Genomic DNA, 16,927 nt, shown 5'->3' with positions numbered 1-16,927 from the left:
GAGAGAACGAAGACACTTCCAATATTCTGTAGTACCAAGGAAGTGACCTACAAATACATGCAGCAGCCAAAATTTTTGACTCTAAAGATGCTCATAATTCAAAAAAACAAACTGTCAAAAAGCAGCACCAATTCAAGGCCCATTCAAACTCTGCATGGCTAGTTTTCATAGAAAAAAGAAAATCTGATTGCTATTGTCTGTGGCTCAGTGATTGAACACACTGCCAAATGTGCTGCCTGGTCCATCACATCTAGGAATTGGCCAGTTTCCATCCTCCATTTGTCCCAAGTTGACTGTAAGCTGAAGTATCAGTGTAACAACTCTCCTTGAGATAATGATCAAGGAAGCACAATGTCCACTCTGTAACATCACTGTCTAATAGCTGTTGCAAGAATGAGAATATATACTAATTAATCTGCTGTGACACTACACAAAAGACAGTCAAAACCAAGCATCCTTTGAAGGTGAAAAGGATTTAGTCTAGGGCAGAAGTTATTTAAATCATCACATGTTAGTTCTTTTAAGGTTCAAAATATTGTTCCTTCACAAGGAATTCTGTGGTAAATTCCTGTGTATAGTTACAATGGGAACAATGTAAACTCTGCATGATTCAATTACATTCCGTAGCATTGCAGCATCTCCATTGGCAGGAATGGTGCAGTTACATTGCAACAAGTTTACACAACCAGCTTTCATTATAAACATGGATGTTGCAGCTTAAGTTGGAAAAAGTGTACAAATGCAAAGTGCTTAATTATATTGAGAGAGAAATATGTGCACAGTCATGACCATTACAATGCCCAAATAGTTAAAAAGCATGCCAACTTTTATCACCCATATTCATATACGGGAACACCCCGAGTCAATGGAAAAACATTCCAGCATGAATCAGCATCTCTAGAGATGAAGAATCTAAAGCTGCATGTTTTAAAAAAAAATCATGCAGTTATATAATGAGAATTGCATTCACATGAAAATCTTCTCTCAAAGTCACTATTAAAGCTGCTCTCAAACCTCTAAGAGTCATCAGTAAAGTATCTTGCAGTGACAATGGGCAAGGGAAACTAAATTTCTACTCCTACAAGGAGCATTCCTGCATCTGTGTTGAGTAGCTAAAGACGGAAATTAGAATTGTAAAACCATGCTCTTTATCTTCTTCTCCATATTAACAATTTCATCCACTGGTTCATTTATTCTATGAGTGTACAGTGCAGACAATTCACACTTAGATTTCTACAAATGTGAATATTATCACCCTACAACAAGCCTATAACTCTCAAGAACTGCTCCAGTATTTAGTATTTGCATAACACTTTTTGTGAACACAGGATGTCCAGAAGTGTCTTCCATCAATATAGTTGCTTTGGGATGTAATCATACTGGTAAATTTTAATAATATTGTTTGTGGTATAACACCATGTTTCTGATCTCACTTGGACACTAAAGAATGTTTTATTCCTTCTCTGGTTTTAATTTCTCCAGCACATCCATTGGCTAAGATGGAGGAATAATTTCAACGAGTCCCATTCTGGGGTTTATGGAATTTCTTACCCCAAGTGAGATTGATACCAATTTACATATTTCCTGCACTTGCATAATTAACACATCTGCCTGCTGGCTTTGTGCTGAATGTCATTTTTCCTTTTCCATTATGTGGCCCTATTAAACCTGCTCTCTGGTGAGTTGGCGGCGTGTTTGTTATAAAAATCCTCCTGAGGTTCTGACATGATGCCGATCACAACAAGCAGCATCTATTCCTTCAAACGTCGTTTGGCAGTGATAAAGGACACAGCTAAAAGCTGTGCAAGAGGCTCTAATTAAAATTTCTAATTTGAAGAAAAATTATCTTTAACAAACTTAACCCAGTCTACATACAGTGATGAAATAGTGATCACAAATCATTTCATTTCCTGAACACACTTGTCTTTTTATTCTGCTCCCACAGAAGATTTTCAAAATATCAGATATGAGGAGCTTCACGCAAAAAGATCACAGAATCTGGAATTCTCATTCTTAAAGCAGTAAAAATCATCATTTAAAAAGGCATTCAAAGCCATTAAGCATTTTGACAGGGTCTTGAAGCATATGTTTCTGCTTGTAGGAGAGTTAGTAATGAGTCACAGATTTAAGTTACTTGGCTAATGTAATAGATGCTTAAGGTTTAGGAAACAAGGAATGGAAAAGGTTCTAGAGGGATACAAGTTATCCAGGAAAGAGCTGAAGAAAGGGCTTAGGAGAGCTAGAAGGGGGCATGAGAAAAATCTTGTCAGATAGGATCAAGGAAAACGCCAAGGCTTTTTACACGTACATCAGGAAAAAGGGAATGACCAGAGAAAGGGGCCAATCAAGGATTGAAAAGGGAATTTGTGCAAGGAGCCTAAAGAGACAGGAGAGGTCCTTAATGAATACTTTTCTTCAGTATTCACAACCGAGAGGCACCTAGTTGTAGGGGAGGGCCGTGTGAAACAGGCTGGTAAGCTAGAGCCAAGGATTCTATGGGAAGCAAGGGAAGAGATCGCAGGGCCTTTGCTGATGATCTTTTCGTCCTCACTGTCCACAGGTATAGTGCCGGAAGATTGAAAACACAAATATCGTTCCTTTGTTCAAAAAAGGAAATACGAATAACCCCAGAAAATACAGGCCAGTTAGTCTTATGTCAATGGTGGGCAAATTATTAGAAAGGGCTCTGAGGGACAGGATTTACGATCACTTGGAAAGGCACAGTTTGATTTGTGATAGTCAGCACGGATTTGAGAGGGGTAGATCACGTCTCACAAACTTTATTGAATTCTTTGAAGAGGTGACGAAACACGTGGGTAAAAGTAGAGCAGTGGATGTGGTATACATGGATTTAAGTAAGGCGTTTGATAAGGTTCCCCATGGTAGGCTCATGTACAAAGTGAGGCAGCATGGGACGGGGGAAATGTAACAGATTGGATTCAGAATTGGCTGACCCTTAGAAGACAAAGGGTGGTAGTGACAGAAAATATTCAACATGGTGCTCAGTTACAAGTGGTGTACCACAAGGATCTGTTCTGGGTCCTCTTCTGTTTGGTGTTTTTTGTTAATGATTTGGATGAAGGAGCGGAAGGATGGATTAGCAAGTTTGCGGATGATACGAAGGTGGGTCAAATTATGGATGGTGCAGAGGGCTGTTCTAGATTACAAAGGGACATAATTAGGATGCAGAGCTGGGCAGATGGAGTTTAACCCTGAAAAGTGTGAGGTGATTCATTTTGGAAGGACAAAATTGAAAGCAGAATACAGGGTTAACGGAAAGATTCTCGGCAGTGTGAAGGAACAGAGGGATCTTGGGGTTCATGTCCACAGTTGCCTGAAAGCTGCCACCCAGGTGGGTAGAGCTGTTAAGGCAGCGTACGGTGTATTAGCTTTCGTTAATAGGGAGATTGAGTTCAAGAGTTGTGAAGTTATGCTCCAGCTATACAAAAACCTGGTTCGGCCACATCTGGAGTATTGCGTCCAGTTCTGGTCACCTCGTTACAGGAAAGATGTGGAAGCCTTGGAAAAGGTACAGAGGAGGTTTACCAGGATGTTGCCTGGATTGGAGGGAAGGTCTTATGAGGAAAGGTTGAGAGGTAGGGCTTTTCTCTTTAGAATGATCAAGGATGAGAGGTGACTTGACAGAGGCATACAAAATGATCAGAGGTATAGATAGAGTAGACAGCCAGAGACTTTTTCCTAGAGTGGTGGTAGCTATTACAAGGGGGCAGTTTTGAAGTGAGTGGAGATATATACAGAGGAGACGTCAGAGGTAGGTTCTTTACTCAGAGTGGTCGGGGCGTGGAATGCATTGCTGGAGCAGGTTCCGAGTCGGCCTCATTAGGGGCATTTAAGCGGCTATTAGATAGGCATCTGGATAATAGTATAAGCTAGAGGTGGAAGTTAGATAGACTTTTGAATTAGGGTAAAAGGTCAGCACAGCATTGTGGGCCAAAGGGTCTATACGATGCTGTACTGTTCTATGTTCTAACTACACGAATAAAGCAATTTTTGCGATTTTGAATGTATGGACAAAAAAAAAGTGGTAGATACAAGTTTAATTCTGGTTGAAGGGACGGGGGGCATTCTGGCAAAGTTTGCTGATGATACAAAGATAGGTGGGCAGGCAGGTAGTACTGAGGAGGTGGGAAAGCTGCAGAAACATTTAGACAGTTTAGGAGAGTGGTCCCGGAAATGGCTGATGAAATTTAATGTGAATAAATGTGAGGTTTTGCACTTTGGAAAAAGAAGGCAGGCATGGACTATTTTCTAAACGATGAGAAAATTCGCAAATCAGAAGTGCAAAGGGATCTGGGAGTGTTGGTCCAGGATTCTCTAAAGGTTAACTTGCAGGTAGAGTCCGTAATTAAGAAAGCGAATGTAATGTTGTTGTTTATCTCAAGAGGGTTGGAATATAAAAGCAGCGATGTGCTTCTGAGGCTTTAAGGCTCTAGTTAGGCCCCATTTAGAATACTGTGTCCAATTTTGGGCCCCACACCTCAGGAAGGACATACTAGCCCTGGAGCGTGTCCAGCGGAGATTCACATGGATGATCCCTGGAATTGTAGGTTTAACATATGATGAATGGCTAAGGATCCTGGGACTGTACTCATTAGAGTTTAGAAGGTTGAGGGGAGATCTAATAGAAACTTACAAGATAATGTATGGCTTAGAAGGGGTGGACGCCAGGAAGTTGTTTCCGTTAGGCGGGGAGACTAGGACCCGTGGGCACAGCCTTAAAATTAGAGGGGGTTAATTTAAAACTGAAAGGAGACGACATTTCTTCAGCCAGAGAGTGGTGGGCCTGTGGAATTCATTGCCACGGAGTGCAGTGGAGGCCGGGATGTTAAATGTCTTCAAGGCAGAGATCGACAAATTCTTGATCTCAAAAGGAATCAAGGGCTACGGGGAGAGCGCAGGGAAGTGGTGTTGAAATGCCCATCAGCCATGATTTAAATGGCGGAGTGGACTTGATGGGCCGAATGGCCTTACTTCCACTCCTATGTCTTATGGTCTTAATTGTAAATGTTAAAAGGCAGGCTGATACTTACGAAGTGTGTGAATGTGGGGAGGGAAATAGGAAATTGGACCAAACCAATAATAATTGGAAAAGGTCCTTCAAAAGACAAGGTGGTGTGATGGGCCTAGCCGACACACTCAGTGCTGTAGGACTGAGATTTCCTCAAGATTCTGACATATGGAGGAATACGTAATTCTATAGACACTGCTTATTTTTCATCAACTCGTCCAAATTTTTGGGGTGGGGGGGTTGGAAGGGAGGGAGGGAGAGAACAGAGCGGGAAGTAGTGTGAGAAGAGATGGGAAAGACAGGAAATGAGTATTGGAATTTAGGGTTATTCAATTTTATGAACAGTGAATAGCAAACACAGCCATCTATTCTCATTCCTTAAGTTGATGCTGTGTGTTTCAATTTCAGTGAGCCAAAGAATTTTCATACCTTTTAACCTAAGTACCCATAATTGGTGAATGGAAAATTTTTTCAAAATCAGCCAACATTGATCTCGACTTAAGGGTGCACAAGTAATCAATCATATTTTCCTTCACCTCTCACATTAAAGCTCTTTGGAACTGACCATAAAAGGAGTACCTCCCTATACCACAATTGAGATTACATTGTACAACAAACAGCCAAGAAATTCAAGAGTCCTTTCTCAGGTTCAGCAGTCACAGTCCCTGATCAATGATCCTGATGTGGAGTCTGTTGACAGAGATCAGCACGCAGTCAACTTTAGGTGGGCGATTTGAACCTGACTGCACCTTTAGAAAATATTTCAGATTCGCAAAGACAGGGTTTGCGCATGACAGCAAAAAGCAGTTTTAAAAACCGGAGATTGGTGATATTTTGGGGGTGTGTAGTCAGCTGCAAACAATGGGATCAAGTACTTTGGGTTTCCCCAATGGTCTCATTTCAATTTGGTTTGTGATACATAAAAGACTGCTTGTGGCAAGAATGCCTGCCTCTGAGCCAGGGGCTCCCAGTTTTGACTCTCAATCCAGGACTTGGCCTTGGAAGGTGTGTTTACAACGAGATTGAGTACCAGTCTGTAAGTCCTTTCCAGCTGTCCGTGACAAGTGGTAACAGAGAGAAAAAGTCTCTTGGTCAGTGATGCTTGAAGCAGAGTGGCACCCCTCAAGTTGCAGGCTCTAGTGACCAGTTAGAAACCTACTGCAGGAAACCCAGCCTGTGCAAACAGCATAAAGTCTTGGAAAGAATTAGTGAGTCACACACAGCTCACCATCTTTTGTGCACATCAACTGGCAGCCTCCAGAATGAACTGACAGGTGTACCAACTGGCTTTAAAAGAAAATCTACTTGGGGTAGTGGAGGAGTTCCAACTCTCTTCACTCTGGCCCAAAACTCTGCTCCCCACAAATACCCTGAATTCACACATTGAAAAGGAACTGGTCTCGCACATTGTGAATCAGATTTATAAAAATAATTCAACCAAACAGTAAAAAAATCAATTCAAAACAGTTTCAAATAAGGATGAAAGTCATTGTACCTGAAAGAAGCCTGGGGGAATGGGGCCTCCTGGTATCCCATCATTTGGAGGAATGTTTCCAAGTACAGGACTTGGTGCTGCAGCTGCACTCTATGAGAAACAAAAATGCACATTAAGTTATAATTGACAATTTCCATCTCCTTTCAGCCAGCCTGTGGGCAGATTAATTGCCAAATACCAAAGATGCAATGCTGGTCCCACTGGGAATCTGTAGCAGCATTCAACCTGGGAGTGCCTTTGCTCAAAATTGCAAAAGGACAAACTCCTCCCTTCTTTATCTAATCCTATAACCTCTACATCATGTTTCTGGAATGCTTCCAATTCCTCTTGAGGCACACTACAGACCAACACCTCAAAAAAAAGCCATTCCAGTGTTTGAATTTGGCTGTCAAATAGCCAGTGAAGACTTTGATAGGGATTCTATTCTACAATCAGGGCCATCTCTGAACCTGTCCATGGGGTAATTTTCCAGCAGGGGTCACTGGAGAGTAATCAGTAGGAAACTGATTTTTTTTAAACACCTTAGGACAGAAAGGGGTTCAAATGTGGGATATCTGTGGTCTACACAACTCATAACCACACCAAATGGTCTCCCCAGAATAAAAAAAGGAAAGGGATAAATTTGAATCTAACTACAAGATTCAGTTCCACATTGCTTTGGAAGCTCAACATCCACTGATCCATTAGCATTAAATCACAGTTCTTCCATCTGAAAAAATCTGGTCATTTCACACACATTCAATGGCGTTGTGAAAATAAATCAATTTTTACTCTGTTCTTCTGTACAAGCCTTTTGGTACACTGAAAACAATAGCTCCTCCTCTCCTCACTCCCGTCACTAACCAATTACAGAATATTGTTAACCTCCTGAAGACCCTCAGATTCCATGCATATTTGACTGTTTGACGAGTGACCCAGCTCCGATGTCTCTCCTTTGTCTGGTGTGACTAAAGGTGGACTGTTCAGAACTGGGACAGCTTGAGAAGAGCATGGCAGAATGATCGAAAATAAATTCAATGATCTGTGAAGGTGCATTTCTAACACATCACTCTGGTGTGTTCTTAATACCTCAATGAAAAAAAATTTCATCTATGCCTCCATTTCACTTTATATCTCTTGGCACTTCATGCAGCCCAGCAAAAAAAAATCTGTTTTGATTGATGATGGAAATAATCAATAATTATGAGTATGAAGAGTGTCAGCGGAAGCTCAGTTGGTAGCAGTCTAGCCTAAGTCAGAAGTTGAGTGCGCTAATTCCACTCTGGAATTTGAATACAAAGAAAATATGAAGAATTGATATTCCGGCTGAGAAGTGAATTGGAGCCCAATCTGTTCCATCAGGGCAAAAGATAACAAAGGAATTACTTTGAAGAGCAGCCTGAGAACTAACTCATGTCCAAACCAGGATTTGTCCCTCAATTAACGACACAAAAACAGATGATCTGGTCATTATCACATTGTTATTTGCAGGAACTTCCTGTGCACAAGTTAGCTGTTGCATTTCCTACAAGTGTGTTCACAGTTCAAAAGTACTTAATTAGCTGAAACAAGATTTGGCTCATCTAGTGGTTGTGAATGGCAGCTCAAGTCCTTTCTGCCACCCAAGTGTAAGCACCACTTAACTTTCCTGTTTGCACGCCAGACAAACTCAATTTCCACCATTCTCAGCTCTCCAATTTATTTGAGCATTATCATCACATCTTTGGAATGATGTGCACGCTGCTGGGTAACTGACTAATGATACAGTTCCGTTTCCTACAGGAAACATACAGATTATCAGGCACTGTTCCTAAATCAATCTTTAATCCTGATCCACTACTAGGAAGTACACAGATAGAAAAGGGGTATATCTAAGATAGATTAGCCTTTGGCTTTGATAGCTTCAGCAGTCAAATCGCTTGTTGGCACGAAGAATGATTGCTTCAATAAGAATTGCAAGATTTGTTATCAACCCATGGAAAACAGCACCCTTAGCAAAGAAACAAACAAACTAGAGAAAGAGACTTGCACACTGGTCATGTCATGGTTGGCCCCGATACACGACAGCGTACATACTTCGGTTTAAGGGGAGAGTTGGTATCATTTCTGCAATAAAATAATTTGAAGGAGTTGTTTCTAACCAAGTTACTGTTATTTAATGCTCTCATATTTCACACAAAAGGAAAGTCAACTGTTCTAAAAGACAAAAAAAACACTTTCACCAGCAGCATAATTTTACAATCGGGAGTCAGACTTGTTCCTCAATTGGCTTTTATTTAATAAAATAAGCTGATCAGCAATATTATTTCTTTTAAAACAGTAAAATAACATGATAACTGCATTGTGATTATTCCAAAATACACAATTTGAATCCATAACTTCTAGAATTCAGAGGGATTTACATTCACAACGTAAATGCTTCGATCTGTTTTGATGGATTCAATTCAGTACATTCTTTTATTCTGTTATTTTCCCCCCCCCAAACTTGCTTTCATTCCAATTCTCAACCAAAGCAAATTTAAAAAACAGACCCAAGTGAACGGAAGCAAGTCAGAATAAAAATGTATTAGAATTTGGTGGCCATGGAAAAGCAGAGTGTAACATCAAGAGACCCATGGGTGTATTCACATACAACGGGCCTGGGTCAAGGGGAATCAAATACAAGGGATTTTGTTCCAATGGTGGGTGGGGAGGGGCGCGGGCGGGGGAGAAGGAGGGGTGGTTTGTGGCTGGTGGATGACAGGAGAGAATTTACCATTTTCATCAAAACAAAAAAAGGTTGGAAACAGAGGATCTTCATTCATTCAAACAGAGCAATTGCACCCAGGAGACCAGACTAATCTTTTAAAAATATGGGCCCCACACTCAGTGGGTGAGATTTGTCAAGGATCATGACCAGGGCACGTAAATTGATAGAAGGAAGGAAGAAAAATAATTCAAATGGGGTTTTTATAATTTCTATGACCCAGCAACTGTGGCCACGGACAGTTTCAGAATCTATTTCACTGGAATGTCATCCAGAGGGAAACAACTTCGATTTCCAGAATCAGAATCCAAGTGCTGCCAGAGAGGTGTGCAACTGTGAAAACATTGTGTAGCAGAAGCATCTATCTTCAGGACAGGGGGGCTAAGGATTTGCAGAGGTGATGGGAGTGGGAGAATAATGAAATAAATGGTCTTCTGACTAACCACACGGGGGAAAAAAAAAGGGTGCAGAAATGCATTGCGGTTTACAAAAACGTACATAATCTTGACTAAAATCCAAAACAGATACATAATAATAGTAGAATATTGCCGATTGATGATCAAAAATAATCTAGTTTTACTTTCAAAACATTCAACAGTCACCAACAAAATTCAAAAATCATTTATAACATTACAAGCAGCGTATAACTGGTAATGACAGATTTGCCACAATCCACTTCATTGGTCAAGGGTGTGGGAAGAACACAGGGTTCCTTCATTTTCCAGGAACTCTTACATATTTAAATGTTGACAGGAGATAGGGCTGAACTTCATCTTGATTACCAATCATCTAGTCTGCTAATGCTAACCAGCATCACGTAACTGAATCTCGTCTAAGTTGTTGATGCTAACTGTTCAGAATGGGTGCTACATCAACTAGAAATCTTCTTCAGGGGTGGATGGGAGTTTGGGGAACGCAAGAGGAATACAGGAGATGCCTAAATTTCACACTGAAACAATGCATGATTTCCATGCTCCAATGCACGATTTCCATGCTCCAATGCACCTTTACTCACTACTGTACGTGAAGGCAACATTAATTAGTCAACAAGTCAGAGTGACAACCCTGAACTTGTTTCCGACTACCTCAAATGGATTTCTGAAAAATTAAAAACGGCAATGCTTCCAAATAACCTGAAAGATTAAAAAAACCAAGGTACTGAACGTAAACTGACATTTCACAATTCATACTTCAATACCACAATAATTCTCATTCCATAAAACCAATTGTTCAATGGCTCCTTCCCTTACTGCACCCTGTCAAGGGTGCAGTTCAGTGTCTCAAGCACTAACATCATTTATGATATCTCATCCAAGTGCTATTTACTCTTCACATGTTAGCCTTGACAGTGAAAGCTGGCCGTTCAACAAGAATGTGAGCCAACAATAGGCACTGCCACGTAATAGTTATTGTGCAATATTGGGATGTCAAACCAGACATGACGATGACTTGAAAAGCTAAATTTTAATAAATTTGCCATGGGCTAGTATTAAAAGAGGTTCCTATGAAATTAAACATGAACCTGCCAGGCATGCTCAAGGCTTCACTCTCAAATACATGCTAAAATAATTGTAAAATATTCCATACAGTACAAGGCCTATCAGAAGAATTATAGTTGAAGAGTGAATGTATTTTTGCCAAACTTGCAGGCATCTCAAGAATGTAGCATATGGAGTAGGTTCCGGTCTCGTGTATTCTTTTTAGCCAAGTAACCCATTGGCCATTTCAGAGTTGACCATACCAACTGAGGCCCACAGTCAATAGCACTGACAACGCAGTCAGAAACTTCTGCACGGGTTAGTGCAACTCGATGCACAATATTCATTCTGTGAACCCTCACTCCCTGAGAGTGTGTGTGTTTCCAAACAAAAATAGAGTGTTTTCAGGAGATGAACAAACGTAAGTATCTTGCTCCTTATGTTCTTAGTCATTACAATGCTGAGCAATTGTTTTTGCAAGGTGGTTTTGTACCTTCGTTCTTGTCTGAGAAACTGCTTTCACTTGTGTTCAGTCACTCCTTATTAAAACTAGTTGTTTTTAAAGGATTCCATTTTAACATCTGCCCATCCCCCATTACTTCCTCTCAGTGGCTTGCCAGAGCTATGATAATCTCCAGCTGGGTCACACATGCCCTTCATTGCTTAGAGGCAATAAAGAGAAATACAGCTTCTTGTATGAGGCAATGAAACTAATCAATGCTACCTTTAAATCAGTTTGAATTAACAGATGTAAAGCATTTCTCAATTGTTACAATTCTGTTAGCTAGACAAATAACATTAAAAAAAATTCCACATGGGGAATGGCTGCATCACTTTTCCTCCTGCCTTTCTTTGCAATCTTACAAAGCAGCCCGTACTCAGGCCATTAAATATTAAACACATTTCAGGAGATTGCAGCAGATACTGGGAGGTAGAATTCCCAACTGGGCAGATAGTGCATTGCCAGAAACATGAAAAAAATAACAGACACACCAGAACATGCAATTCAGAAATTAAGCATTGCAAAGTTTGAAGTCCTTTTGTGAACTGCCATCTTCATTCCACTCAGTGAATATATCTGAATTTATAAAGGGGAAATATCAGTTTCGGTCTTCACTAATAGCAACAGTAAGACGCTGGCAAAAATACAATTGCAAAACAGAAAAGAAAGCTTGAACTTTCATGCGCAGGAAACACAGTTGGAATGAAGTTAAACTTACTAATATTTTAAAAGGATCAAATGAACACTGCCAATCATATAAAGTCAGAATAAGGGTTCTTGTGGCACAGTGGCAGTGTTTCCATCTCTAGATCAGGAGGCCTAAGTTCAAGTACCAGCTGCTCCAGGAGATGCATTACATCTGAACAGATTGATTAAAATAGCTAGAGTCAGAATAACCACAAAGGAAGGCTGGTAGCTAACTCCAAAATCTCCAACTCAAACAAATTATTGCCTGCCAACCTCAAAAGGTACACAATGCAGTGCTGCTCCACAGGCACCCAAACACCCATTATCCGAGTAGCCATTACTCATACCCCGGTAGTGGGGGGGTAGCACTCTCACAATTGTGCAAGATATGGAGCATGTGTAGATGCAGTAGTGGGAGGAAGAAATTATAGTCAAGGCCAACCACACTCAGAATGACATACAACTTTATAGCAAGTTTCTTTGCATACTGGCCTGCATCAAGTAGTACGGTAAATGTTTTTGCCCCCTCCTTACTACAGCAGTTCTAAAGCAACTGTTGCACCCTCACTATCGTTTCCCTGGCAATTCAGCAATATCTCATTAAATTATTGTTGAATTCCTTTCAGAAAAATGGACTTGGGTCTGTTTTTTTTAAATTAAACTGATTTCCTGCTTCCCGAAGATTACGGAACTCCCAGATGGCATGAAGACGAGATTTTGTGATTTATTGTTGGGTATGGCTGTTTGCTGGACTTGATGGATCAGATGGTCTGCTCCTCTCCAGAGAAATGCGCTAGATTCCCAAACACACATTCAGGGGATGGCGGGGTGGGGGGTGGGGGTAAAGACTAGCTGGGTCTGAAGTCACTTTTGGACTAGACCAGGTAAGAAAGACAGTTAAAATGAACCAGATGGATTTTTCCAACATCAACTATGGTTTCATGGTTATCAGGTTCTAATTTCAGATTTTTACTGAATTCCAATCCTGCCACAGCAGATAGTGGAATTAAAACCTGGGTCCTAGAATGTGACCTGTGTGGCTGGATTACTAATCTAGCAACAATGCTATTAGGTCATCATCTCTTCACTTGCTCAGATTTTAAATCTTGGCCGGACACCGATGCAGAAGCCAAAATTTGGACATTTTCTGAATAAGCCAGATAACATGGGAGTGAGTGTGTCCTGGACAACAGATGGAAAGCCTATTGAAAAGACAACAATTGAAGCATTAAATTTGGCCACCCTATTTATAATGTTGTCACCTCAAAGTCATAACCTGCCACACACAAGCTTCAAGATCAACATTCTGCCCATTCGCAGAGTCTGTTTAATGCAGCACATAAGATATCAACATTGCAGCAGTTTGCAGAACCATTTAAAGAGACAAAAATTGAGATTCTCGGAATCAAAGCGAAAAAAAAAAGCTGAGATGCTTGAAGGATAAGACAACATCTGTGAAAGTGTGTTAATACAATTCTGACAAAGGGCCACGTGACTAAAACAGTGACCATTTCTTCCTTTACACCCCATGCCCAGCAAATTGCCAGAAAACCTATCTGGCTTTCTAGTGCCCTTTGGGGAAGGAACCTGTCATCTTTACCTGGTCTGGATTATGTGACTCCTGACTCTCAGCAATGTGGTTGACTTTTAGTTGCCCTCTGGACAATAAGGGATGGGCAGTATTTGTTCGCCTAGCCAGCAACGCTCTCATCTCGTGTATGAATGAAAAAGCAAAGTCAGGTTTTGGGCCACAAGCTACGGGGACTTTAGTGGATTGGTCCTGGGTGGAGGGAGTGGGGGGAGGTGCTGCTGCTGATAGCAAGTTCAGCGTTTTTCCCTGTACTTGGCAAGTCAGTTTATTTTGTATAGGACGAGAGAGAGGTGGGCGTGGAAGACACTGCAAGCTTGCTACGCTTGCTCCCCCAATGCACACAGCAGTTTGAATGCACCCAGTTCATTGCATCGTCTGTCATGGCTTTAAAACGAGTTTGGTTCTGAAGTGAGTTGTTAAGCTGCATTTATAATTTGAATTTATTCTATTTTTACATTCAGTTCATGTACACAGTACTCAATTACAGGAGTGCTCAGCTCGCAAAAATCCCAACCAATAGATCAGCTCTTTTCTCAAACCTTGAACGGCCATTCGGATTTTATAAACTGGATATTCCCAATTGCAGACCTCAGCTGGAGAACTGTACTTCATATTAAGGAATACTGAGTACATGGATTAAGTGTAGAAATTTAATAGATCCAAATTATAAGTATGCCCCAAGCTACTCATTTTAAATCCAACCCCGAGTTGGAGTTACTGCATCCCTCGTATAGAACAGACGGAGCTTTTCAGATCTGCCTGAGGGAACTATGATAAAAACCAGAGAACAAAACTCAAAGGGTAAAAAGAATTGCAATCCTGATTTTGGCAGCAAGAATGTATTGCCTCGGTCAGGATTCAACTTCTTAAACATTAATGCAAATCCTAGTAAATATTTCAGTCCTTAAACTGGCATTCCAAGTTTCTTTTGAGGAAAAGGAGGGCGTGCAGAAAATAGAAATGCTGATAAAATGCAGAAGCGGTTCTTAAGACAGAGCAGCCAGTTTGCCCAGCAGCTCATCCACTACCTTACAGCACCCATTCCCTCCACCACCAGCTCAGCATAGTTGCAGTCAGTTTCCACTAAATCTGGATGTGGGGCAACACAGGAATCTGGAATCTATTGTTGTGTCATGCAACAAACAGGCCACACAGAACAGATGCTATGAGATGGGCAAGTATGTAGCTGCACACCCCTAGACGAACCTTGCTATATAACAAACGACCAGGCACAAAGACAAACAAGGCAGAACATTATCTGGGTGCATGACCTACAGGTTGCACCAGTCCAACATGCCAGGGTTTATACAATGAAACCAACCTCCAATGTCCAGAAGACGTGCATCCAGGTCTACAAATAAAACACCATCATCCCCAGACCACCCATCAAGAAATGCAGTGGGCTAGAAATCTGTCATTGTTATTTCAGAGTCACTGGGTGAAAGTCCTCTAGTTCCCTTCTAAGTTGCACTGTGGATGCACCTTCACTTCATAGACATCTAAGTTAAAAACTTTGACGGCAACTAAGAATGGGCAATAACTGCAGGCCTTCCACTTGACAACCAAGTGTTTCTTAAATTAAATTTCCAAAATTTCCTACTTCTTTGAGTATATTTCTGTGTGAAACACTGATACCAGCGGCATTATTACAATTTAGTGTTTTATTTACTTTTCCCTCCTTTTCACAATTCGCAAAACAGGTGAAGTAAACATTCAGGGATTTTTGCTCTACTAACAGAAAGTAGAAAGAACTTCTGATGCTAGAGCTTAATATTGATCATGCTCCCTAAAATTTACTCAGATTTTTGGATTTAGATTTTCTCTCCTTTTTTTAAAATTCTAAAATCGGTAAACTAAACACCTTCACAATAAACATTTTTAAAATCAGCTCTAATTAACACTTCGCTCAACCAGTCCTCAAATTTTATGGTTTCATAAATTTGATTTTTGACAAGTGAACTTCGGAGGAAAGCACTTACCACAGAATAATCCTATTCTCAGAAGCTGCATTTTTCAAGGCGCAGTACACTTAGTATTGCAAACATTTGTTTAAAAAGGGACAATTGTTGTCTGGCTGTACCGCAATAATCCAAGCCAAAGTTGCTGAACGAGCCCACAAGTGAATAAGAAGACTATCCTAGACAGATATCCTTCAGCCACCAACGAACACAAACCCATCAGCACAATACAGAGATAACAAAGTGTGTAGCTGGATGAACACAGCAGGCCAAGCAGCATCAGAGGAGCACAAAAGTTGATGTTTTGGGCCCCGGTCTAGGCCCGAAACGTCAGCTTTTGTGCTCCTGAGGTGCTGCTTGGTCTGCTGTGTTCATCCAGCTACACACTTTGTTATCTCGGATTCTCCAGCATCTGCAGTTCCCATCATCTCAGCACAATACAGAAGACACTTGTATTCACTACTAATATCTAGAAAATGTTTAGTAACAAAAAAAGGCTTTTGAACTAAAAAGATGCAAGACAGCCACACTCACTGTGCTATGAAGGCATACTTTCTTAGCCACACCTTTACAGAAACTATTTTATTCAGCCTAATCCAAATGAGATAAGTTGTCATTGAAGAATGCCTTATTCTACAAAGGCTGGGGCCACAAGATAACTAAAATATCCAACTTATTCTTAAACTCAACGGTCTTTATGTTTGACCAGAAGTCAACAAAAAATGAAATTGGCAATTTCCATCTGCAATCTGGAGTCAGTGCTGGATTGATAATACAATGCCAACAGCTTGATCTGTTTCTGTAACTAACAGGCAAAATAAGTACTAACAGGGTGAAGAACACTGGAAATCTCAGCCAGTTGTACAACCTACTCGTGTACATTATGGAGAGTCATCTCGACTTAAAACACTAACTTGCTCTCTCTCCAGGGATGCTGCCTGATCCACTGTGATTTCCAGCATTTTTTTATTTTCACTACTCATTAACATCTCCAACCAGCCAGCTTAGAACACAGTTGTTCAAAGCTGTGCAATCATTTCAGGACAGCATGTCTTAAAATTTACGACTGCGTAAAATGTGAAATCATGGTTAATTTCAAGATTCTCTTGTACATTCTCAGTTTTCATTACATCACCAGTCATGGGGCAGTGTTACCTGTGACAAGGTTCTGTGATAAGGAGGATAATGCTAACCCCCCATCTCTCATTAGAGTTCCCCATTTCTCTTCTTTTTAAGACATCCCTTAAACCCTGTCTCTGATGGAGTTTTTTGGTTAGATGGTATAACATCTACAGTCCCCTTGCAGTGCAGATTCTGAGTGCTGTTGAAAAAGAGGGCGATGGTGTCAAAGCTTTTCACCATGCACTGATGAGGACAGAACCAAAAGAATCCTAAATCCCAGCACCAACAATTTATACTTCATGAGACCAGAGTGCTGACTTACCTTTCAGACAAACAGTCA

At 40.8% G+C, this 16,927-nt stretch overlaps 1 protein-coding gene across 12 annotated transcripts in view; it reads right to left on the bottom strand.

The window, feature by feature from the left end:
• The window catches only part of ssbp3a (single stranded DNA binding protein 3a), a 164,121-nt gene that overhangs the window by 36,472 nt on the left and 110,722 nt on the right, over window positions 1-16,927 (bottom strand). For all 12 annotated transcript variants that reach the window (XM_048538873.2, XM_048538871.2, XM_048538875.2 and 9 more), the window contains exon 5: window positions 6,525-6,614. In XM_048538873.2, coding sequence (XP_048394830.1) covers window positions 6,525-6,614 — 90 coding nt within the window. The remainder of the gene's footprint in view (window positions 1-6,524; window positions 6,615-16,927) is intronic.

Source organism: Stegostoma tigrinum, chromosome 8 (assembly GCF_030684315.1).
Source record: "Stegostoma tigrinum isolate sSteTig4 chromosome 8, sSteTig4.hap1, whole genome shotgun sequence".
Taxonomy (NCBI): Eukaryota; Metazoa; Chordata; class Chondrichthyes; order Orectolobiformes; family Stegostomatidae; genus Stegostoma; species Stegostoma tigrinum.
Note: the sequence above shows the minus strand (reverse complement) of the source record. Positions and strands in the feature narration are given on the sequence as shown.